General features: G+C 47.2%; 2 protein-coding genes across 3 annotated transcripts in view; both read left to right on the top strand.

Annotated features, from left to right (window-relative positions):
* sez6l (seizure related 6 homolog (mouse)-like) overlaps positions 1 to 17,331 on the top strand; it is a 43,901-nt gene extending 26,570 nt beyond the window's left edge. The window contains exons 3-17 of one of the 2 annotated variants that reach the window (XM_076757615.1): positions 9 to 148; positions 1,449 to 1,644; positions 2,939 to 3,124; positions 3,284 to 3,455; positions 3,671 to 3,837; positions 4,367 to 4,561; positions 5,375 to 5,513; positions 6,652 to 6,848; positions 10,353 to 10,547; positions 11,751 to 11,942; positions 12,590 to 12,784; positions 13,880 to 13,915; positions 14,261 to 14,375; positions 14,847 to 14,952; positions 15,065 to 17,331. In XM_076757615.1, the coding sequence (XP_076613730.1) occupies positions 9 to 148; positions 1,449 to 1,644; positions 2,939 to 3,124; positions 3,284 to 3,455; positions 3,671 to 3,837; positions 4,367 to 4,561; positions 5,375 to 5,513; positions 6,652 to 6,848; positions 10,353 to 10,547; positions 11,751 to 11,942; positions 12,590 to 12,784; positions 13,880 to 13,915; positions 14,261 to 14,375; positions 14,847 to 14,952; positions 15,065 to 15,094 (2,261 nt within the window). In that variant the 3' untranslated portion in view covers positions 15,095 to 17,331. The remainder of the gene's footprint in view (positions 1 to 8; positions 149 to 1,448; positions 1,645 to 2,938; positions 3,125 to 3,283; positions 3,456 to 3,670; positions 3,838 to 4,366; positions 4,562 to 5,374; positions 5,514 to 6,651; positions 6,849 to 10,352; positions 10,548 to 11,750; positions 11,943 to 12,589; positions 12,785 to 13,879; positions 13,916 to 14,260; positions 14,376 to 14,846; positions 14,953 to 15,064) is intronic. The other variant, XM_076757617.1, reaches the window with a different exon arrangement.
* A 2,761-nt stretch (positions 17,332 to 20,092) lies between these two features.
* On the top strand, positions 20,093 to 22,292 carry ubc (ubiquitin C). The gene is made up of 2 exons (XM_076757621.1): positions 20,093 to 20,383; positions 21,259 to 22,292. Exon 2 carries the CDS (start codon positions 21,266 to 21,268, stop codon positions 21,953 to 21,955), a length of 690 nt encoding a protein of 229 aa, XP_076613736.1. The 5' UTR covers positions 20,093 to 20,383; positions 21,259 to 21,265; the 3' UTR covers positions 21,956 to 22,292.
* Positions 22,293 to 22,304: the final 12 nt, after the last annotated feature.

Here is a 22,304-nt window from a genome sequence, read left to right as displayed (position 1 = left end):
CTCCTCAGCGCTGTCCAGCTGCATGGTGAACTTCTCAGACCCAGAGGGGTACATCGACTCGTCCGACGACCCCCCTCTGCCCGACGGCACCGTCCTGCACTGCACCTACACGGTGACGGTGTACACGGGCTACGGCGTGGAGCTGCAGGTACACACCAGCGCGACGCACACACACCTGCTCTGTCAACAGAGACGCGCTGGACATCAGTTTGTTCTGTTTGTCTGTTGTGACCGTGAGGATCTGACCTGATCTCAGGTTGAACTCTGCCTCCGAGTGGAAGCTGTTGGTACTGCACCCTCATTCTCCAGCGACTAGTAATAATAGTATCCTGACAAACCTCTGCATGACTACTGACATCAGTATACAACACACACACACACACACACACACACACACACTAACCTTAACCCTGAAATAAAACTAATTCTAACTTTAAAACAATCCTTTGGTGATGTGAGGAAGGACCAAAATGTCCCAGGGTGCAGGAATGTCCTCACCACAGTCGTGTCAAGCTGAATTTGGTCCTCACAAAGATAACAAAGCAAACATTCACACACAGAACTGGATTTGTTCTCTGCAGCTGACGGTTTCATCGGTTCGGCTCACAGGTCTCATGTTTCAGCAGATTCACTGACAGAAGGAACTCAGTCTCCCTCTGACGTGACGACTATCAGCACGTTTTGGATCCAGAGTTGAACTCTTGTTTTTTGGTCGCCCACAAATCTTCACCCACAAAACAAGGACGGAGCAGCACAACAAGAGGAAGGAGCCTGAAAACAAGTGGCAGCTGCCTCTGAGCTGTTTTCCTCCACATTTCACCCGTTTTAGAAAAGTTCATCTCCACTGTGAGCGTTTTCTTCTCGTACTTCAGTCACGTGTTGGTCCTTTAATGGCGCCACAGTGAACAAAACAAACACCGTGAATCTAAAACATATTAGGTTGAAATTAGTGAGATGTTTTTTGACGTGAATCTTTCTGAAATCCATCGGTAAGTCATGTGATTCCTGACCTCGCCGAGCACGTTCGGCTCCCACAGTTCGATTATTGATGATGGATTCTGGTTTGATTGATGTTTTAAAGCATCCAGACTTTTGTGGAATCGGGTTTTCACTTCATGTTGATGATGTTGTGCAGACTCAGACAGATCGTTAGTTTTGGTTTTACCTCCAACTAAGTAGATTCAATAATTCTGCCTCCTGTCACTTCTGAAACAAGCTCCCATTAAGTGATTCTGTGTCTTCTTCGAATAATGGGAGCTAATAACAAAACATCCCTTTATGGTGGATTTTAAGTGCAACCTGAGTAGCATTTTGTCTCATTACAGCTGTGATGTCTGAAGGAAGAGAAGCCGGAGGAAAACAGACTAATAACTTTCAGAGTAATAAAATCTGTATTTTCTTCACACTTTTTATTCCCTTTCTTAACGAGCGTCCTCCTGCGTGTTCAGGTGAAGAGCGTGAACCTCTCGGAGGGCGAGCAGCTGTCCATCAGGGGTGCAGACGAGCGAGGCGCCCTGCTGGTCCTGGCCAATCACACGCTGCTGGTTGAAGGTCAGGTGATCCGCAGTCCCACCAACACGCTGTCCGTCTACTACCGCTCCACGCCGGACGGAAACATGGGCGTCTTCCAGCTGCACTATCAGAGTGAGTCCACACAGACTGAGACGTGAATATTCATGAGTGTGAGCGCTCAGTGTGATGTTGGTACATGTGAGCTCTTCATCGGGGTGTGAGCGGCTGTTTGCTCTCTGTATACGTGCTAATTGCATCATAAAAAACCTTCTCATTGAATCACTTAGCATGATGATTGAATCTGTCGTGTGAATTAGCTGATTAGAGCGCTGATTAATTGGCTGTCATCTCATTAGGAGGCTGAGAATATGGGACTTTGTATAGTGTGTGTGTGTGTGTGTGTGTGTGTGTGTGTGTGTGTGTGCGCGCGCTTTGCCAGCCCATGATGAATACGATGAGGACTGGAAAGGAGACCCACCTGTGCCATTAATCAAAGCCATCTAATCCTTTTACATCAGCACCAGGTAGAGCAGAGGAGATTCAAACACCTGCAGAGAGAAACATCGTCGAGATGAGGCCTGAGAAAGAGTCCAGAGACGAAGAGAAACCACAGACAACAGAAACACACCTGGAATATGATGACAAAGCTGATTATCATCACCTTGATTCAGTTTGAAGCTACCTGTGATCCTTCAGATCAGACCTAAAGGGCTGATTTTGAAATCCTTTGTGAGGTTCCTCCGTGAGGCGCTGCAGGAAGTATCCTGATCCTGTACTAAGTGCTAAGTGACATAAAATGGAAATACTCAAAGTACCTCAGATTTGTTTTTAAGCACAGTACTTGAGTTAAAGCGCTTCATTTGAGGGAGGGAGACGTGTTATGTGTGCTGCTTCGTTGGACTCTGAAGGCCTCAGTGTGCTTCAGGTGCTTTCGTCTGCATCGTCATTCGATGTAGATGTTAAAGCTGTGCCTCCTTTCACCTTTCACGCCTCGGCCTCTCCGGCCAATACGAGGCACGATTGTCTTAGAACAATTGTAGCTCCTCTTCAGGGTCAGAAAGGTGAGTTCACACGCTGTTTGCAGGTCTGATGATCAATCAGTGTGAAGCACGCTGGAGCTTAAAGTGTCTGTAGATGTTAGTGTTTGTGTGGATGTGTTAGCCGCTCCAGCTCGCCTCAGTCTGATAATCCAGTTAGAAAATTAAAAAAAGAAATGGGTTCTTCTTGAATTCTGTGTCTTGCCTTCTGTGTTTAGTTCTTTTTATGATGTGAATGTTTTCATGTGTAGCAGGCGTAGAAGTGGTGTTAGCGTGGTGTTGTTGCAGCAGTGGTGGAGCAGACGTTGTGTTCGTACCACGCTGTGCTGTCTGTATTTGATGCTCTCTTGCTGTCCTCATGTTTTCCTCCCTGCTGTCTCTGTTCTCAGTCTTCAGGCTGAGTTGTTCGCTGCCCAAGAGGCCTCACTTTGGGGAGGTGTCTGTGCTGGACCTGCTGCCTGGAGGCACCGCCCGCTTTCACTGTCACATGGGTTACCACCTGCAGGGGGAGCCGCTGCTCACCTGCCTCAACGCCTCCCTGCCGGTGTGGAGCGGCAAGGTGCCCAGCTGCAGGGGTGAGTGCTGGTTTTTAATCAACAGAGCGTGTTCATTTACTTTGGCTGGAAGGCGATCCTGCAGACCGCCGGCCCCCCGTGACACACGGAGGACCACCTGCAGACCGCCTCGCGTGTTTATCACATTGTGCCTTTGAGTGAATCAAAGTCTCTCTGCAGCTCTCTGCGGAGGCACAGTGAAGAACGCCACGGTCGGGAGGGTGCTGTCCCCTTCTCCCCACCACGGGCCTAACGCCACCCAGGATCGCTCCTGCTCCTGGTCTCTGGAGGCGCCCAAGGACCAGAGGCTGCACCTCCATCTGGAGAGACTGGCCTTGGGCCCCACTGACAGGTGGGTGTAACAGTAGAATCCATGAGGTCTGTCATGGCTGCATTTACATGGTTCCAGAAAGGCTTTAGTGTGGTGCCGCTCCAGGACAGTGAGTGCGTTCACCTCCACACAGTTTCTCCACATGTGGCTGACCGTCGGCTTCTGGTCTGGGGTCTAACGTGGAGCCGAGTTCGAGCCCTTCAGCTGAAGTTCACTCAGTCTTTCCGCCCCTGCAGGCTGGTGCTGTGGAGCGGGCTGGACGCTGGCTCCGTGGTGCTGTTCGACTCGGGTCGGGGGGGACAGATACCTTTCGAGGGGGTGATCAGCGAGGGTCCGTCAGTAAGGATCCAGTTCATCACGGATCAGCCCAACCACAACACGGGATTCAACATCCGCTACGAAGGTACCGAAGCTACTGCGGATCCAAACACGCACGAATAAAACGACCATTACTGCGTCGTAATTTAAAATGTACTAGATGTATTGTTATATTCCTATAATTAAAGTGTAATTATGTAAACAAATAAGAGGATTGAAAGGCTCAGTGTGTCTGCTTACATCTTCCACTGCCAAGCTGATTCTGGCTTGGATCGCCAGGAAGTGGGCTGGTCGTCCAACATAATCTCAGCTAAAGCTTTCAGCGTTTCTGGCAGTGTCAGATCGAGGAGGGATGGAAATATCTCTTCCAACGTGTTTATCAGCGTCAGTAAAGAGAAAAAGAAGCCAAAGAAACGTGGAAACAAGATTTATGGACAATGTGCGATTAGAGTTTTTGAGGGAGAAGCTGCTGATCATCGTAGCATCAGTATGTGGAAAATACAGCGAGGTGTCACCAGGAGAACGAGGCAGACACGTTCAGGAAGCTGCATGTTGTCGTTGGTTTGAAGTGCACTGAGCTCTCTGTCCGTCACCTCTCTCGTTTCCTCCTCCAGCCTTCGAGCGCGGCCACTGCTACGAGCCGTACCTCCAGAACGGAAACTTCACCACCTCCGACCCGCTGTACGGCGTTGGAGCTGTGGTTCAGTTCACCTGTGACCCGGGTCACTCTCTCGAACAAGGCCCCCCTGTTATCGAGTGCATCAGTGCGAGGGATCCGTACTGGAACGACACAGAACCGCTGTGCAAGGGTAAATCTGAGGGCAGGATGCAGACCATGCGAGAACACGTTCATGTTTTTATCTCAAACCTGAGGTGAGGTGAACCTGACATGTTGCCTGACTGTTTTCCCCTGGGTTTTGCTTCTCAGGCGTCAAACAGGCTTCTGTGGCCTGTACTGTATGCAGCCTGCAGACGCTACTCAGGGCTTAAAGACGGCCTGTTGTTTTCTCTGCAGGTTTTTCAAGAAAAATACATCTTTTTATGTCTTCTCATAAAAATACACTAGAATTGGAATTTCATTGTGTTAAAGATGGAAAAACACCATCATTTATTATGAATATCAGGTCTCTATCTGACTAAATGAACTGTAAATGGATGCATTTCTGCAGAGCTTTAATAGTCTCACCCTCAGAGCACTTTACAGCACAAGTCAGCATTCACACACACACACACACACACACACACACACGTTCGTGCACTGGTGGCAGAGGCTTCCGTGCCACCTCCTCATCAGGACCGATAACTGTTCACACACACTCATGTATTTTTATATTTATATATGCAAATTATTTTCCTAGGATGGTGAAGGACAGTAATGTTTGTTCATCCATTCGTAGTGAACAGTGTCAAGCCTGAGGAGGTTAGGCTTAGAGTAAGGGGCTGAGGTGGGCTTTGAAAGGTTTGCTATGACTGGATGACTCCATTTCCATCCTAGGAAAAAAAATGATGGCTCATCATTAGACGTGAGAACGGTATCATGTCATTTTAGTCATGGCAGGAAGGCAAAAATCCTCCGTTTTTCTAACTGCCCTTGAATCTGTCCTCGTCCTGTGTCTCTGCAGCACAGTGTGGAGGAGACCTGACGGGTCCAGGAGGCGTGATTCTGTCTCCAAACTGGCCAGAGTGGTACGGTGAGGGAGAGGACTGCAGCTGGAGGATACATGTCGGCGAGGACAAACGGGTGCTGCTGGACGTTCAGCTGTGAGAAGTGCACACACACTCTGACTCGTAAACATCAGACTTCAGCTGCAGAGCCAAATGTTATCATTAAAAATGTATGCGGGGAGCTCTGAGTGAGGAGGCGCAGCGAGGGGTCCAGCATCCCGTCTGCATGTGCCCATTGATATTTCCCAGTTCCTGCTCAAACTGAACCATTAAATTCAAAACTTGACAACTTTAGAGAACATGCTGATCAGACGCATGCAGCCTTCACCCGACTCTCCTGCCCTCGTCTTCAATCTGCACCGGCCTCGGTGGTTTGGATCGAATCTTTTGTCTGTCCTCCACATTCATCCCTCAGAAACTTGTTAATCGAGGAAGCTAAAATTCAAAGCCACCGAATGAATGTCAACGTACAAACACCCAGAAAGCTCAGAGAAAATCCCGACACAGCTGCCTCACAAACATTTCATTCCAAAGAAGGGTGAGCAAAGGCTCTGCCCCCAAAATATATTTCATTAAATTCAGCAGCAGTTAAAGACGGAGGACGTGAAGGCTGTGCTGGAGTTCATGGAGTAATGAGGCCGCAGACGTAGGAAGGAGTCGGTCCGCTTGAAGCCTCGTAAACCAGAGAGGTTGTGTTTTGGTAGCCAGTGCAAAGACGGATCAAGGCGGGTTTGTAGCAGGTGATTCTGGATGTTAGCAAAGCCGGTGTGAGGATTCTGTCGTTGAGTTGGATAAAAAGGGACAGATCTTAGTAATGTGGCCGATCCTTTAAAATTCATTTCTATTAATTCTGTATTAATCATGTTTGTGTGGTCTGAAACGGCTCTGACATGTTTAACCACACTCCCTGGAAGCACTAATCCGATCACATGCCTCAGTCCTTTGGTCGGTTTCTGTCACATCGTGTTTACAGATACTTCGCTTTTCTTGCTAAGCGCTCGGTGAGAAGTCTCTGCGGTGTGTTGAAACAAGCGTCTCAGGGGCAGTAAAAACATGGCCGTGTTTACAGACTGTTAAATGCTTCGCCTGTGGACGGACGCGGCGTTTAGCCTTTGAGGTCATCTCGTCTCCCACGCAGTCGGCTGTCGACGTGACTGCTCTCTGAGTCAGCGGAACTCGTCGTGGACCGATGCCGCCCGCTGTACTTCACTCTGTGTCTGTCCTCCGTCCTCAGACTGAACATCAGTGACAGCGACATGTTGACCATCACCGATGGCGATGAGGTCACGACTCGTATCCTGGGGCAGTACGTCGGGGGAAGCAGCCCCTTCAAGCTCTCCTCCACCACCCCCGACCTGACCGTCACCTTCCACTCTGATCCAGCGGGGCTCGTCTTCGGGAAGGGCGAGGGCTTCATCATCAACTATATGGGTGAGAGAACTCAAACCTGTTTGAGTAACAGGAGGAAACACTGAGTGCATTTAGAGTTGAACCGTCATTAAACCGTTACAGCGGTCAGAGCTGAAACAAGATGACGTCATTAAAAGAGGTCGAATGTCAAATGCTGGAAAACACTCAACAGTCATTTAAATACGGTTTGTGATCCGCATCATGAGATCTGGTTAATATACAGGAAGAGGAATCAGCTGCATGTCAGATTCAGTGTCGCACGTGATTCTGAGCTTCCTCTAGGAAAACGTGTATTCATCCGCGCCTGAAAGTAGTCCTCATCAATGCACTCTTTCCTCCTGTTTGAGCAATGTTTGAGGAACAGTTTTAAAGAATGAAGCTGGGATGTTTTTAAAGATTTACATCGTCAGCAGGAGCCAATGGGCTTGGAGCTGAGAGCCTCAGACAGGAAGTGACACGTTGTTGGTTTTGTTCTGATCCTTAAATTAGATCTGGAAATGTTCACTTTCATTCAGTTTGTTCTAATGCAGCCTTTTCTCCTCAAGCTGCTGGCTCCATTCTTCATCTCTCCTCTCCTCTCCTCTCCTCTCCTCTCCTCTCCTCTCCCCTCTCCCCTCCCCTCCTCTCCTCTCCTCCTCTCTCCTCTCTCCTCTTCTCTCCTCCCCTCCTCTCCTCTCCTCTCCTCTCCTCTTCTCCTCTCCTCCTCTCCCCTCTCCTCTCCTCTCCCCTTCTCCTCTCCTCTCCCCTCCTCTCCTCTCCTCCCTTCTCCCCTTCCTCTCCTCTCCCCTCCTCTCCTCCTCTCTCCTCTCCTCTCCTCCCCTCCTCTCCTCTCCTCTCCTCTCCTCTCCTCTCCTCTCCTCTCCTCTCCCCTTCTCCTCTCCTCTCCTCTCCTCTCCTCCCCTCTCCTCTCCTCTCCCCTTCTCCTCTCCTCTCCTCTCCTCTCCCCTCCTCTCCATTTGTCTTTCTTTTCATTTCCCTCTGCCCTTATTCAATCACATCCTATTTGTTTCACCCTCTCACAATGGCTCTCATCTACACACAAGCCCAGAGTTTAACAAGCAGCCAAATAAGCTCACTTCCTCCTTTTTAATCTGCAGTGTTTCCCACATCCAACACCTGACTCCAATTTAGAATCACATTGAGACACACACTGCCCAATTTACTCGTCACCCGCCCGACGCCAAGCTCACACACTTCACCCAGGGGAGTAAATCAGGTAGACGCAGCATGAATACGTAGGCCACTCTCTTTGATTATATGTGTCTGCATGAATGTGTGTGTGTTTGTGCTCAGAATAAATTACCCACCACACACGTTCAGGCTGCATGGAGGAGGAGAGCCGAGTCAATAGAGAATGAATAATTGATCCAGGATCCTTCAGCTTACAAATCCCTGCAGGCCTGTTATATTGTACAGTGTAATGCAATACTGTACGCTGCCCGATCAGTCATCACACACACATATGCAGACACACACTCGTCCCAGCAGCAGGCTGCTGCTTAAATGATCTCTCTAGGCCTTATTGATTCTGTTCTGTCTTTGAACAGCATGAATTTTATGAATGTTCTGTATGTGGTTCTCGACGAGTGCGGACGCCGGAGCTGCCTCTGTTCCTCTTTTGTTCGGCCTTTCGTACACGTGAGAGATCAGAGTCCAGAGAGCGACAACAAACAGCCTGAGAGCATCTGAACGGAAAGGAAGAGGCACGTCGCTGTAATCCTCAGCTGAGTCAGCGGCTTTGATTTAACGGGCTGTGACATCCTGTTTCACAACTGAAGAAACACTCGAAAATGAAAATATCCTGATTTGAATGTTTTGCTGTGGAGGGATGTCGCTGAGTTCTTCACCAAGTCCACTGACTGATTCTGGGTTTACAGGAAAGAAACGAAGAGCAGCAGAACCAGAGACGACGTCTTTTTTTTCACGTTCTTCCTCCGTGTCACAACTACATTACCCACAATACAACACGGCCTTTTGTAGGAGATTGTGTGTGTCATGCTAGCAGCAGCTAATGTAGCCTGTAGCTCTGCAGCAGAGACGAGCAGCTCAGCTCACTTCAACTGACGCTGACTCAAGTGACATCACCAGAGTCTTTACACAACGGCAATTAAAGGCACAGCGACACTCGTTCCTTTGACCTCGCTGCTGAGCGAAAGCCAGATTAAACTAAACTCAGTTCAGCAGTTTGTAAATCAAAGTGATTCTTGTGATTGGCTCCTTCGGCCTGCTAGCAGCACTAAACGGTCATTAGTAATCAATACCAGTATCAATACCAGTTTGCTGTCGTGTTCTTAGATTTTGTTGGCGCTCAAACTAAAATGAAATTAACTTTCTCCCTTTTTTTATGGTGCTGGCTTCAGTTTTAAACTCCTTGATCAGTCTGGAGGGAGAGTTGTTCTGTGGCTTTATTAAATCTGACGGGGAGCTCTGAGATCCAAAGCTCCATTGATTTAAGGCCTCGGAGATAACGCGAAGAAAGTTTGAGCTGGACACTTTTAATCCAAGATCAGAGGAATGCTTGATTCAGAAAGATCTTCTGAACGATGAAGAGCCGGTTGGTCCGAGCCTCCTGCTGCGTCTGTGTGTGTGATCAGTGCTGCTGGTGTGTGAGGTCTCACGCACACACACACACACACACACACACACACACACACACACACACACACACTCACACAGAGTGGAAATCATGATGCTGACAGATGAATCAGGGAAGAAGCTTCATCCTTTGTGTGATTTTCTTATTTCATAAAACAAAAAAGTTTTGAGAGCATCTGGTTTACTGAGAGTTTGAAACGGCCGGGATAGACGGGCCCGTCCGGTGATCGGGTCGAAAGGTAGCAACGGTTTGCTAAAAAGTTCAGCATCAACTTTGTGAGGCCGTGATTCGTCCAACCTGCGTGTGACAGAAGAGCTTCTGATGGAACGTGGAGAAACTGACAAACAGCATCATCAGACAGTCAAATTCATTCTTGACCTTCGGGATAGGAGCGTGTAATTGTAAACTGACGCTTTTGTCTGCATCTGCTGGGCTTCATCGTGCAGTTGAAAGCCGAGGAAGAACATGATAAGTGGACTTTGAGCTGGGATTGTTTCATCGCCTTAGAAAAAAGCATTTTGTGATACAGAAAATCACTTTTTCTCGTGGCAGATCAACTGTGACGATAGCTGACAGCTCGTAATGATTTTACAGAGGACAGTTTCGGGGGAGTCCGAATTAAAACCGACCGTCATTCCAAACGGCGGCTCAGAGGCGAACTTGTCAGAGTGGAAACGCTGCCGAGACGATATTTGAAGACCGTCCAGCGCAGACGAAATCCATCATTCTGTCACACGGTCAAGAAAGCACACAATGATTCCATCCGTCTTCTGCGGTGGACTCCTCACAGAGTTTGTGCCGTGTCATGTTGAAATGAGGTTTAATGTTGTTCACCTGTTCTCTCCTTGACCCTCGTGAGGACACACATCACTGTCTCCCCCCTGCGTCACGCAGCCAGCAGTCAACCTTTGTTCCGTTTCTTTTCTCAGAGGTGTCCCGAAATGACTCCTGTCCAGACCTGCCTGAGATCCAGAACGGCTGGAAGACGACGTCCCACATTGCGCTGGTGCGAGGGGCTCGAATCACCTACCAGTGTGACCCTGGCTATGACCTGGTGGGACGAGAGACCCTCACCTGTCAGTTAGACCTGTCCTGGAGCTCGCAGCCCCCGTTCTGTGAAAAGAGTCAGTCCCACCCTCATTTAAAACCTGCTGTGCATCTGTGTTAGCCTGTGTTAGCCTGTGTTAGCGTGTGTTAGCCTGTGTTAGCGTGTGTTAGCCTGTGTTAGCTTGTGTTAACGTGTGTTAGCATGTGTTAGCTTGCATTAGCGTGTGTTAGCATGTGTTTACTGTTTGCAGGATACTTTGCATTAATTTTGGAGACCTTCTAAACTTTGGTGCCACAGTCAAGTCCAGATTTGTCAACTAAGGCTGTGTTCAGTTTCACCTGAGCACATTCACACCTTACCTTGATGCTTTTTAAATTCAGCAAACAGCAAACAGACACAGTTAGCATCTAGCTGGTGAACATAGTGGAGCATTTAGCAGCTAGAGATCCAGATAGTTCCCTCGGTAGCTGGAGGAGACCAAAAACAGAGCTAAAAGAGCTAAAAGAGAGAGAACACTGACTGACATTCATCAGGTGAAGCAAACCCGAGTCCACACGAACAACCATGCAGCTCTGTGTCTAATAAAGCAACTTGTTGCTAGCGGTTACAGCATATCCACTTAATATTTTGGGTTTTCAGCTTGTTTCACTGCTAAAAAAAAACCCTATTATTTTGGTAATGCAGGTTTAAATGTCACCTTATCTCATACAGTTATGTCCTTGCTGAAAAGGAGAATAAATGAGGGCACGTGGCAGTTCAGACATTATGAAGATTCAGCCTAACATTTAAGGGAAATCATCGCTCAGAATCGATTACATGACCTTCACTGAGATGTTCATGGTCCTCAGAGGATGAAGGTCAGTGTTTCTGATGGCCGTGTGAATTTTCTTTTAGCCCCAAATTCTCAGACAAGAGATATCAGAATCTATAAATAGCCACATGATTTCCTGAGCAAATGTGTACTCTTCCTCCTCCTGCTCCTCCTCCTCGTTCTTTATTGCACCTTCTGTTCAGCTTCATGAGCACTGCAGTCTTTAGGGGCTTCTCACCAGTTTGAAACCTTTAGGAGTAGAGTCAGCACGAGTTTAACTCATATGAAACACCTTTTTGATACCTGATAACAACCTTCAGCTTCAGTTCAGTGACATTAGGAATAAACCTGAGCTCAGTTCGAGGTGACATTAGTACCTCAGTTGTGTGTCTTTTCTATGATGATCCAAATGTTACGTACTGATGGTTTGAATGTGTGTTTTCTCTTTTTATTCCTCTTCTTCTTCAGTCATGTACTGCTCGGACCCTGGTCATGTGGAGCACTCCACCCGGTCTCTGTCTGACCCTAAACTCTTGGTGGGGACAACCATCCAGTACAGCTGCAACCCCGGCTTCATCCTGCAGGGCGGCGCCACCATTACCTGCTACGGCCGCGAGCCCGGGACCCCCGTGTGGACGTCTCGCCTCCCTCATTGTGTTTGTGAGTATCAGACGGTCTGCACAGATTCAGAGCAGAGACAGAACAAAAGCTGAGAGCTTCGTGTTTTTACCTCCCAGGAAAAGCTCGTTGTTGTTTTATCTGAAAGGTTCCAGCGGTTTACGGGTAATTTGTCAGGCTTTGATTCCAGAGTCCTGTCATCCGGATAGACCGCAGCACATGGCAGTAAGTGAAGATGAGAGGCTCTCTGCCTGTGGCTGTGCCATCCAACATGAGTGGGTTTGTGTGATTTCTTGTAAAAATCGTCCTGGCTCTCTCTTTCCTCTGCTGACACAGATCACAGCGTGTCTGCGTGCCAGAGACGACGCTTCATCTCCTGCATTTTCATCTTAGGGTGTGTGTGTGTGTGTGTGTGTGTGTGTGTGTGTGTGTGTGTGTGTGTGTGCGCGCGCGCATTTTCAGGGATATTAGTGTTTGTGTGAAGTGTTTGATATGTAAATGCGATGCTAATGCACCGTACCAATCAGCCCTCAGCCACCTGGAGGAGGGGGCGGAGATTATCCGTGAGTCATGTCACCTCAGCCGGAGCCTGTCAGATCTGTCAGCCGAGCTCTGACGCAGAGCCTCTGATTGGTGTGAGAAACTCAACAGGATCCGTCCGGCTCTCTTCTTCTCTTCCCTCCATCCAGCTGAGGATTCTGTTTCCTGTGAAAACCCCGGTCTCCCTGACAACGGCTACCAGATCCTGTCCAAAAGGCTCTACCTGCCCGGCGAGTCGCTCACCTTTGTTTGTTACCAAGGTTACGAGCTCATTGGAGAGGTTGCAATTAAATGCATCCAAGGAAGCCCGTCGTTTTGGAGCGGTCCACTTCCACTCTGCAGGGGTGAGGCTTCTTCCTCTTCGTGTGTGGAACGAGACGCTCCCTTGTCCTCTTTGGACGTATGCATGCACACAGTGTTCCTCTGAGACTTACAGTGTTCTCCTCATGCTTGTTGATACAGACTGATCACGCCCCCGTGCACGCTAATGACCGTTCGCTAAACCCCTTTCCCAAACAGTGATCGTCCAATCGCAGCTCAGCTTTTAAAGAGTTTGGAGGTTTTAATCAGCGTTTCCAAAAACACAAGCACAAAGGCATTAGGACTTGATTTAACTGTTAGCCTTCTCTAATGTAACATGGAAACGTTAGCATGTCCAGCTAACTAGCTTACTTCCTACAGTAGTAGCCTAGCAGTACACATAAGTCACTTAGCATATCATTAATTAACAAACATTAACTTATGAGGTTACAGGTTTTGTAAAAAAAAAATACTTCCTGTGTGGAATCTACTAGATTTTAAGATAATGTTAGCCAATCTGTTTTGCTCTTTATTGCATTTGGGGACAATTACGCTCCTGCTACTCGTGCGATATTGCTAACATCATGTTTTCCAAACACAAAGACCTTTTCTCTTGTGAATTTACAAAGACAGCACACTGTTAGCATATCAGCAAGTGTGAAAGCTAAGCAGCTGGAAATGTTACAACGTTTAACTTCAATTTAAACTAGCATTAGCAGCTCTGTCCTTCAGTTTAAGCTAACGTAAGCGGCTCTGTCCTTTGGTTTAAGCTAACGTTAGCAGCTCTGTCCTTCGATTTAAGCTAATGTTAGCGGCTCTGTCCTTCAGTTTAAGTTAACGTTAGCAGCTCTGTCCTTTGGTTTAAGCTAATGTTAGCAGCTCTGTCCTTCGATTTAAGCTAACATTAGCAGCTCTGTCTGGCTCTTTATTGGATTTTTGAAGTTTTGTCCCCATAAATCTGCACAACGTTCTCCAAGATACTCAAACAAGAGCAGAAACATGGACAGGCGGAGTAACAGTGACGGGTGGAGGGGATCGTAGCGAGCGGTCAGATCAAAGCAGCCTTGTTACAGATACAAACTCCACAGGAAGTGTGATGTCGATTTTCATGCACTGACTGACAGAATGATGTCTTGCAGCCAACCATGACTGCTTTGGCAACCATGCTTTGGAAGGTGAGTCTACCTGTGCATGTCGGTGTGCTGTGATGCTGTAGGCTGAAAAGACCACACAGTTTGTTTTATGCACTCAAACAAAGCAAAGGATAAAACGCACCTGTGTGTGTGTGCGTGCGTGCGTGCGTGCGTGTGTGTGTCTGCTCTGCCTGCATCAGCAAACATCCGCCTGCCAAGTCCACCCCCGCTCTGTGTGTTTTTCCATCCACCTGTTTGTGTTGTTTACCTGTCGCATTCACCTGCGTTTGCTAAGCCACCCCTGAACGACTTGTCCAGGCTTTATTTGTTGTCCTCATGACATCACGCCTTCAGTTAACCTTGTTTTATTCGTGTGGTGTCGATCAGTTGCGGAGGCGACTGCGGGCTCCACTCTGGACGGAGGCAACATCGCGCTCGCCATCTTCATCCTCGTCCTTCTGCTGTCTGTGCTGCTCGGAGGGGCTTACGTCTACGTCACACGGTGAGATCTTTGACGGCTCGGCTGCACACGAAAGACTGGATTACCGACCCGATCTTTAGGAGGGTCATTGGTTAAAATCCACCTTTAAGATCTTCTCATCGTTACACCTGATGGCGTGTTTTTAGGGTCCTCACAGTGAACTTTAGGTCATGTTGTTCCACTTTATGCTTATTAATACGTCACAGAATGAGAATGCTAACTTTCTGGTGTTTCACAGGTATTATGGTTAGCATGTTCTTAGCTTAGCCTGTTAGCATGCTACCATTCGCACACACATAAAGTCCAGCTGAGGCTGATGGGATATCTTTAGCCTGCAGGTACTTTGTCTTAAACATTGAAATGTTGATCTGATGTTGCCGCGAGATGAAAAGTCTTACACTGATGACTTTATTATAAACTTTTATAAAATATCAATAAGAAAATACAGATAAATGTCTCACGGCGTCCTGTCGTCCTCCTCCTGTCCTCTAGGTGCCGATATCACTCCAACTTGAGGCTTCCTCTCATCTACCCCCATCCTTACCGACAGATCACTGTGGAGACAGAGTTTGACAACCCACTGTACGAGACAGGAGGAGTGAGTGTCCTCACAGTGTCCAACACATTTAAAAGCACTGAGCTGGAGGTCTCACTGTCCACTGCATTAACGCTGTCTCTGTCTGTCCCGTCCTCTCTCCCGCTGTCTACAGGACACTCGCGAATATGAAGTATCGATATGAGACGCCTCACAAAAGACATTTCTGAAACAAGACCGACCGCCCCGTCCTAACTCTTCATCCTCTCCTCCCTCCTGCTCCGCCCAGGAGGAGGCGATGTAAATACAAATAGATGATGTCCAGCCCCTTCTGCCATGAGACGCAGTGATCGATCCTGTTCTCTCCTCCTTTGACGAGACAGCTTCTGAGGACACGAGGGGACGTAAGAGAGGAGGCCTGAAGCAGGAGAGGAGGTGAGGAGTCAGTGTCGCTGGGAGATGGAGGACGGAGGGGAAAGACCCAAAGATCGTCTGAGAACATCAGACGTGGTGAGAAAAGAGGACGTGTTGGGTATGAAAGAAGTTAAGGAGGGGAGAAGGGGACGGAGCAGGGGACAGGACACAGTGTGAGGGATGTGAGGGACGCCATCGAAGCACTTTTTACTATTTTATTCTCAAAAACTTTGAGTTGACGTTGTAATCCTTAAAATTTCATGACCTCACAGCCCACCTGTCGTAGTCTTCATCGTTAGTGGCGGAGTCCGCCATTCCTGATGTTCATGATTCATGAAACTGTAAACAGTGTTTTTAATTTGACGTCACTGTTTCACTTCCTGCTGCCGCTGCTTCACGGTAAAAGATTTAAACAAGCGGAACACAGGCTGGCTTTTATTGTGAAACAGTCACAGGAAACGTGATGTCTTTGTCCACGGAGCGCGACCGTTCATCAGAAATGTGTCTTCAAAACAAGACAGCAGTAAATTTTTACCTTACTTGCATCCAAAGCGATTGACGATGAGAACATCGACCCAACGATCAGTGCAGGAAACAGAAAGAGGAAGAGATGTTTTTAAATTCAGGTGTTTTCAGTTTCCGCTGACCTGAGGTCAGTGAGCAGCTCGTTCAGCGTAGCTCAAACATCTCATCGTCTTTTCATCAGTGGGTTAGTTTAACGGATCATTCAGGATGAAGAGCTGCACGCCTCCAACTCGTCATGACGGCGAGCAGCTTCAGGCTGATTACTGATGTGTTCGTCTGTGTGTTTGGCTGCTGTGTGATCTGATAAACCCCCGTTTTTTTTATTTCAGGCAGATTTTTGTGCCTCTGTGATTCTTGACGGTGTTTCATCCTGAACGTGTCGAACATTTTCGCCTCTTTGACCGCCGAGTCGCTTGTGTTGATTCGCTTCAAGCAGCCTGTACATGTTTTAGCAGCGACAGAAGCGCCGTCTGCTGGACTCCGCGCTCTCTTTGTCCTCGTTTCTGAAGCTGCTTCGTAAAACCGTTTTTCATTCGAGCTGAAACATTTTCCTTTCACAAATTAACAGTCAAGCTGCTGCCGATTTTCTCTCGTCCTGGACGTTAATGTGTTGAAGGAAGAGGATTGTGGACTCAAAGATGGCCAACGCTCGCCAAGCTTATGAGCCAAAAACGCTGTCGTGCTTCCTGGTTTGCCCACCGCACACGCTCAGTTCCTCCCATTGACTTCACAGTGACATTACGCACTTTAAACGGCTTTTATAGCATCTGAAGGTTTGACAGATATAAAACCTCCAGTTTCAAAATCAGTAACAGAATGAGAGAGAACTGTCCAGCAGTCTTACAGACAAATAGTGGAGGTCTATGGGGAAAACTGGGACGAGTCTCTGTCTGAACACAAAGGAAATCTTAAGGATTATAACTCTCGGGGTGTTTTGGGTCCAGATGGAGTCGATTGATGGATATTTAGTTTCAACATTTCTTTCCACATAATGATGAGAACAGGAAGGAAGTTGTGGTCATTGGCTTCTTTTTCATGTCCTACTTAGTCCCACACAGGAAGTCAGCCGTCTGCTGTCCCCCGCCTGCAGTCACCCTCCCAGCTTTTCGCCGCGGCCAGTCCAGCTCTGCCGTTAGCTGTAGTGAAGTGGTGTTTAAGTCTCTGAGTTCAGGGCCGGTGCAGTGTTGATGTCTTATTTCTCACATGTAGTTAGATGGAGGACTGTCGTAGACCGGCCTCAGAGCCGCAGGTCTGGACCGGCTCGCAGCCGGAAAGGAAACCGAATGCGTTGTTGCGGATGGCGGCGATGTGAATAGCGTAGCTGTAGTTAACTGACCGATCTTCGAGTGCAAGCTCAATCAACCCACCAGATGATGTATTTATTTTGATGTACTGTATATGTGATGTTTTATGCAGATTGATAAATGTACATTTTCATGATGAGAAGACAAACGTCAACAGTTTCCCTAAATAAACGGTAAAACTCCAATAAAAAGTACAAAAGACTTTGGAAATGCTGAGGCCTTCTGTTGAATTCTTTGGCTTCGTGTCTCTTCTCATATGGTTTGTCTCATCAGTGCATCTTCCAGATCCTCCACTGTCCACTATCCACTGTCCACTGTCCACTGTCCACTGTGTTCAGTTCATCTGAAGTCTGTCAGTGTGGGCGAATCTCAGGTTTCATTTTTCTTTCATTTGCATTGAAGATTGGAGATGGATTATATAACTGCAGCGTTTAGGTTCACCTGGAAACACGAGAATCCTGGAGGTGTCAAATGAGAGAGCTCATTACAAAACAGTGATGCTACAAATCAGTGGAATCTAGGAGGATTTTACTCGAGTCAGACCACAAAATGTCTTCATGTGGAAAAGATTATTTTAATATCCAGCTGGTTAAAATCAAATGATAGTCTGTTCAGGCGTTGTGTTCAGGTCAGTGACAGCTGAGGTCAGCTGAGGTCAGCTGAGGTGGTATTCTCTGAGGACACTGATGTTCAGGAAGCTATGATAGAAAATAGTTTTCTGCTGCTGCTTTGTGTTCAGAAGCTTTTTGATGAAGTGCTTCCTGTACGTGTGGCGGCAGAGCTGCAGGTGTAGTCGGGTGGAGGGTGGCTGTGAAAAGCACCAGAGACCAGGTTCAGATCTTTCTTCGGCTTAGGCCTGATCCCTTGAAATGAAAATGTTTTCAGGGATCACAAACTGATGTTTTTTGATAGCTGTGATTCTGAAGAAAAGCTGATCTGCAAACTTTGTGCTTTTCCTGATGTGATAAAACCTGTTTTTCACAGTGCAGACGGAGAAACGCTCGTCTGTAGGAGCTGGTTATTCGTGTTTGTGTTGTTAGGCAGCGAGCTCTAGTGGCCATAATGAAGGGAGCAAAGGAGGAAGTCAGCTGACTGAGTATAAAGAGCAAGAAAGTCTATGGAGGTTCTGTGGAGGAGACGTTCGCGTCCCGAGTCCAACTTTTCAGTGTTTGTTATCTTTTCCTGAAGCCAGCTGATCGTTTCATGAAGGTCTGACAGACGTGTGGAGCGCCTGTCATCACAGGATTATCTTATCTTAAAGTATCCAGTGATTCTCTCTGCTTCCTGTCCTCTTCATCACTTCACGGCCCCTCTGATCTGTCCTGTGGGCCCTTGTGAGGGTCCCAGCCCCCGCGTTGGGACCCACTGCTGCAGATAAACAGCAGAGCACAAATCCAACACGAACAGTTTGAGTCTATTTCCGAGTCGTGAAAGTTTCTCACCACATCCTGCAGTTTTGGCTTCTTCACTTTGAGAAGTGCCTTTCCTGGACTGTGTTGTTGTCTTGCTAATAAACTCTGATGGGTGGGAGGCAAATCCTGCCCCGCAGCATTTCCCTGCCGCCAACCCTTTTTAATGTCCTAATGATTCCTTCTGTTGCCATCCTGAATGCTAATAAGAAGATAATGCTTCCTGCCACGATAGCAATTTCCAGAAGCTTTCCCGCTGCAGTCGATTGGACCGTTGAGAAGCTTTTAACCAGATGCTTGATGAAATTAGGCTCTCTGAGCAAACCGAGTGCAACCCACACAAGTTTAATGAAGCGCAGGCATTCACAGAGCCAGAAATACATTACGGTTATGTCTGTGTTTAAGCCCTTTGAGTCGGCGCTGTTATCCAGAGAGACTCGTAAGGAGTGCAGCAAACAGTGAGATCATTAATATCAGAAGCAGCTAACAGCACGAGGCGAGCAGCCGGCGCCACCGATGCACGTTTGGGAGGCTGAAACAGAGAAGGCCGGACTCTCGTCCTCACGGAGAGTCAGACCAGACACAGGAGACATTTACTGCACAGGCAGTACTTTTACTGCACGAAGCTGACTGCAGTAAAAGTACAGCAGTATTGTCAGCTGCGTGCAGTAAAAGTACAGTAGTACTGTCAGCTGCATGCAGTAAAGGTACAGTAGTACTGTCAGCTGCATGCAGTAAAAGTACAGTAGTATTGTCAGCTTCATGCAGTAAAAGTACAGTAGTGTCAGCTTCATGCAGTAAAAGTACTGCAGTATTGTCAGCTTCATGCAGTAAAAGTACAGTAGTGTCAGCTTCATGCAGTAAAAGTACAGTAGTATTGTCAGCTTCATGTAGTAAAAGTACTGCAGTATTGTCAGCTTCATGCGGTAAAAGTACAGCAGTATTGTCAGCTTTGTGCAGTAAAAGTACTACTGACAATACTGCTGTACTTTTACTGCAGAGTTGGATGAACACACCTGGCTCAGGAGATCATCCATTATCTCACACACACACACACACACACGCAGGCTCAGTAGGCTGAACTCAGAACAGCTGTTCTAACAGTACCTGGTGGAGCGCATTAACCTGTGAACTCTTCCAGGTTCAGTGACTCAATAAAAGCTTTCGGTGCTCATTTCTGCTCTTGAATATATAAATCCATATAAAGTTTCACATGTGGCTCTGAAAGAGCCTCAAACTGAAGCTGGCATTCTGAAATTCTCTTTTTTTTTCTTCAGAGGTGAACTTTAAAATGTCAAACAGCTCATTTAAATAAAGTTGGACTGCAGGAGAGACAAAATGCACTTCGACATGTTGTGTTAATTACCTGAAATTGAAAGACAATTACAAAGAGGAAGCTCTTAAAATAACTGTAAAATATCCAGAAAAGTAATGGTTAAAAGGGATAATTCGTCCTTTTAAAATAATGTGCTTTTTTAAAAGTCATTACATTTGTCATTATTACTGCCAACTGTTTCCTGTTTGCCCAAAGCTTCACATATTTGTCATATCTACATCCGCGCAGGCCACCGTCGGTCATTTTTCACCCTCATTGCTCTAAAAACACTATTTGTCTCTCAAAAGAACTGTTATTGTGATTATATTTGGGAATGTCTTTGTTTAATTGATTACAAGCTGGTTTTTGGTGTGTTTGTAGATAAACAGATTTTATAGTTCCACCGGGCTGGATAGCGGAAGGATATTCCACTGTTGTCTATAAAACCCCTCCGCTGCGCTTTGTTCGTTAAACTCTGACAGGATTCAGCAGACGGAGTGACCAACACCGGTGGGAGCAATTTGCTTGTAAGTATTTTGAGCTTTCTAAACAGTAGTCCTCGTGTTTAGGTTTCAACTTAATTTTTTAGCGTGTCGCTCTGTGATGTTTTGTATGTTGAATGGACCGCTGTTGGTAAAAAATGTATCAATAACTATGTACGTCAGCTGCTTTCGTAGCTAACAAGGCTAGCTGGGGCCTAACCCAAGAAAACGTCGCCAAGCATTACCCTAGATCAAAATTCAGCCTCTAATTCAATCAGAAGAGATGGAAACAGTCTTCGTGAAAGGTGAAGTAGTTGAGGATAAATATTTTTGATAAAGTAAACGTCTCTAAAACGGCGAACGCCGACCGTTTCTTGCGACATCCGGTTACCTTAGCAGTGTTAGCCTATTAGCTTCATCAACCGCTAGCTAGTCGGGCTGAAAAGGAAACTTCTGGTAAACTTGGCTGAATCACTGGACGACACCGTGCTGCTGCTTCTACATGCAGCTGCGTGATTCTTCCAGTAAGCTGTTCTGTTTTAATCTGAGTGTTTCTGTGTTTTCACGAAGCTTCGAGCAGGAAGTGGCGACTGTGATCGAATCAAACCGCAGGAAAACTGTCGACTGTTAGCAAAACAACGGGGCTAGCTCGATGGTAGCTAACGCTTCAGCAACGTTAAATGCAGAAGTCCGTCATTTTAATCAATCCACAAACATTAATTGGATGGAAATCACTCAACAGACTAACCTATTGGTCATGTTTTAAGACTGAAAATGTCAAACTTTGAGGCTTTTCCTCTTTACTTACATGATAGAAAGTTGGTGGGATCAGTGTGTTTACAGCTGGTTGTTCCATGTCATCTGAAGTGATGAGGTGTGTGTGTGCAAATGGAACATTAACAGAAGTTTTCTCTCAACAGTGTCAAGATGCAGATCTTTGTGAAGACCCTGACTGGTAAGACCATCACCCTGGAGGTGGAGCCCAGCGACACCATTGAAAATGTCAAAGCCAAGATCCAGGACAAGGAGGGCATCCCCCCCGACCAGCAGCGTCTGATCTTTGCCGGCAAGCAGCTGGAAGATGGTCGCACCCTGTCCGACTACAACATCCAGAAGGAGTCCACCCTCCACCTTGTGCTCCGTCTCAGAGGAGGCATGCAGATCTTTGTGAAGACCCTGACTGGTAAGACCATCACCCTGGAGGTGGAGCCCAGCGACACCATTGAAAATGTCAAAGCCAAGATCCAGGACAAGGAGGGCATCCCCCCCGACCAGCAGCGTCTGATCTTTGCCGGCAAGCAGCTGGAAGACGGCCGCACCCTGTCCGACTACAACATCCAGAAGGAATCCACTCTGCACCTGGTTTTGCGTCTGAGGGGAGGCATGCAGATCTTTGTGAAGACCCTGACTGGCAAGACCATCACCCTGGAGGTGGAGCCCAGCGACACCATTGAAAATGTCAAAGCCAAGATCCAGGATAAGGAAGGCATCCCCCCCGACCAGCAGCGTCTGATCTTTGCCGGCAAGCAGCTGGAAGATGGTCGCACCCTGTCCGACTACAACATCCAGAAGGAGTCCACCCTCCACCTCGTGCTCCGTCTGAGAGGAGGAAACTGATCTGCTTCAGGCGTCTCCGCATGCCCATTTATTCCAGGGTTTGAAGGATCCCGATCAGCTGTCATTCCTTTTAAGTTTCAATAAAAGATGCTCATTCCAGAGTTTTCGTTTGACTTTTAATGATCTCACTTTGCATTTTGCTGCTTCAGTCAAATGTTGATGCTCTTTAGCTTTCAGAGCTTTATTTGAGGTCATTTGGCGACAGAACACAAACATGGTATAATTGGACGTGTTTGTGGTTAAAGTTTTCAAACTGTCGAGACCTGAAATGTTTTCATGACCTCTGTGGAAATGCTGTTTCAGTGTTCAGAACTAATAAACTGACTTCTCGCTGTCACCTGGTTTGTCG

This window comes from Chaetodon auriga, chromosome 19 (genome assembly GCF_051107435.1).
Source record: "Chaetodon auriga isolate fChaAug3 chromosome 19, fChaAug3.hap1, whole genome shotgun sequence".
Classification (NCBI taxonomy): domain Eukaryota; kingdom Metazoa; phylum Chordata; class Actinopteri; order Chaetodontiformes; family Chaetodontidae; genus Chaetodon; species Chaetodon auriga.
Note: the sequence above shows the minus strand (reverse complement) of the source record. Positions and strands in the feature narration are given on the sequence as shown.

What these genes read in the sequence shown, in the direction of transcription:
- ubc (XM_076757621.1), top strand. Translation starts at nt 21,266, where the DNA reads ATGCAGATCTTTGTGAAGACCCTGACTGGTAAGACCATCACCCTGGAG.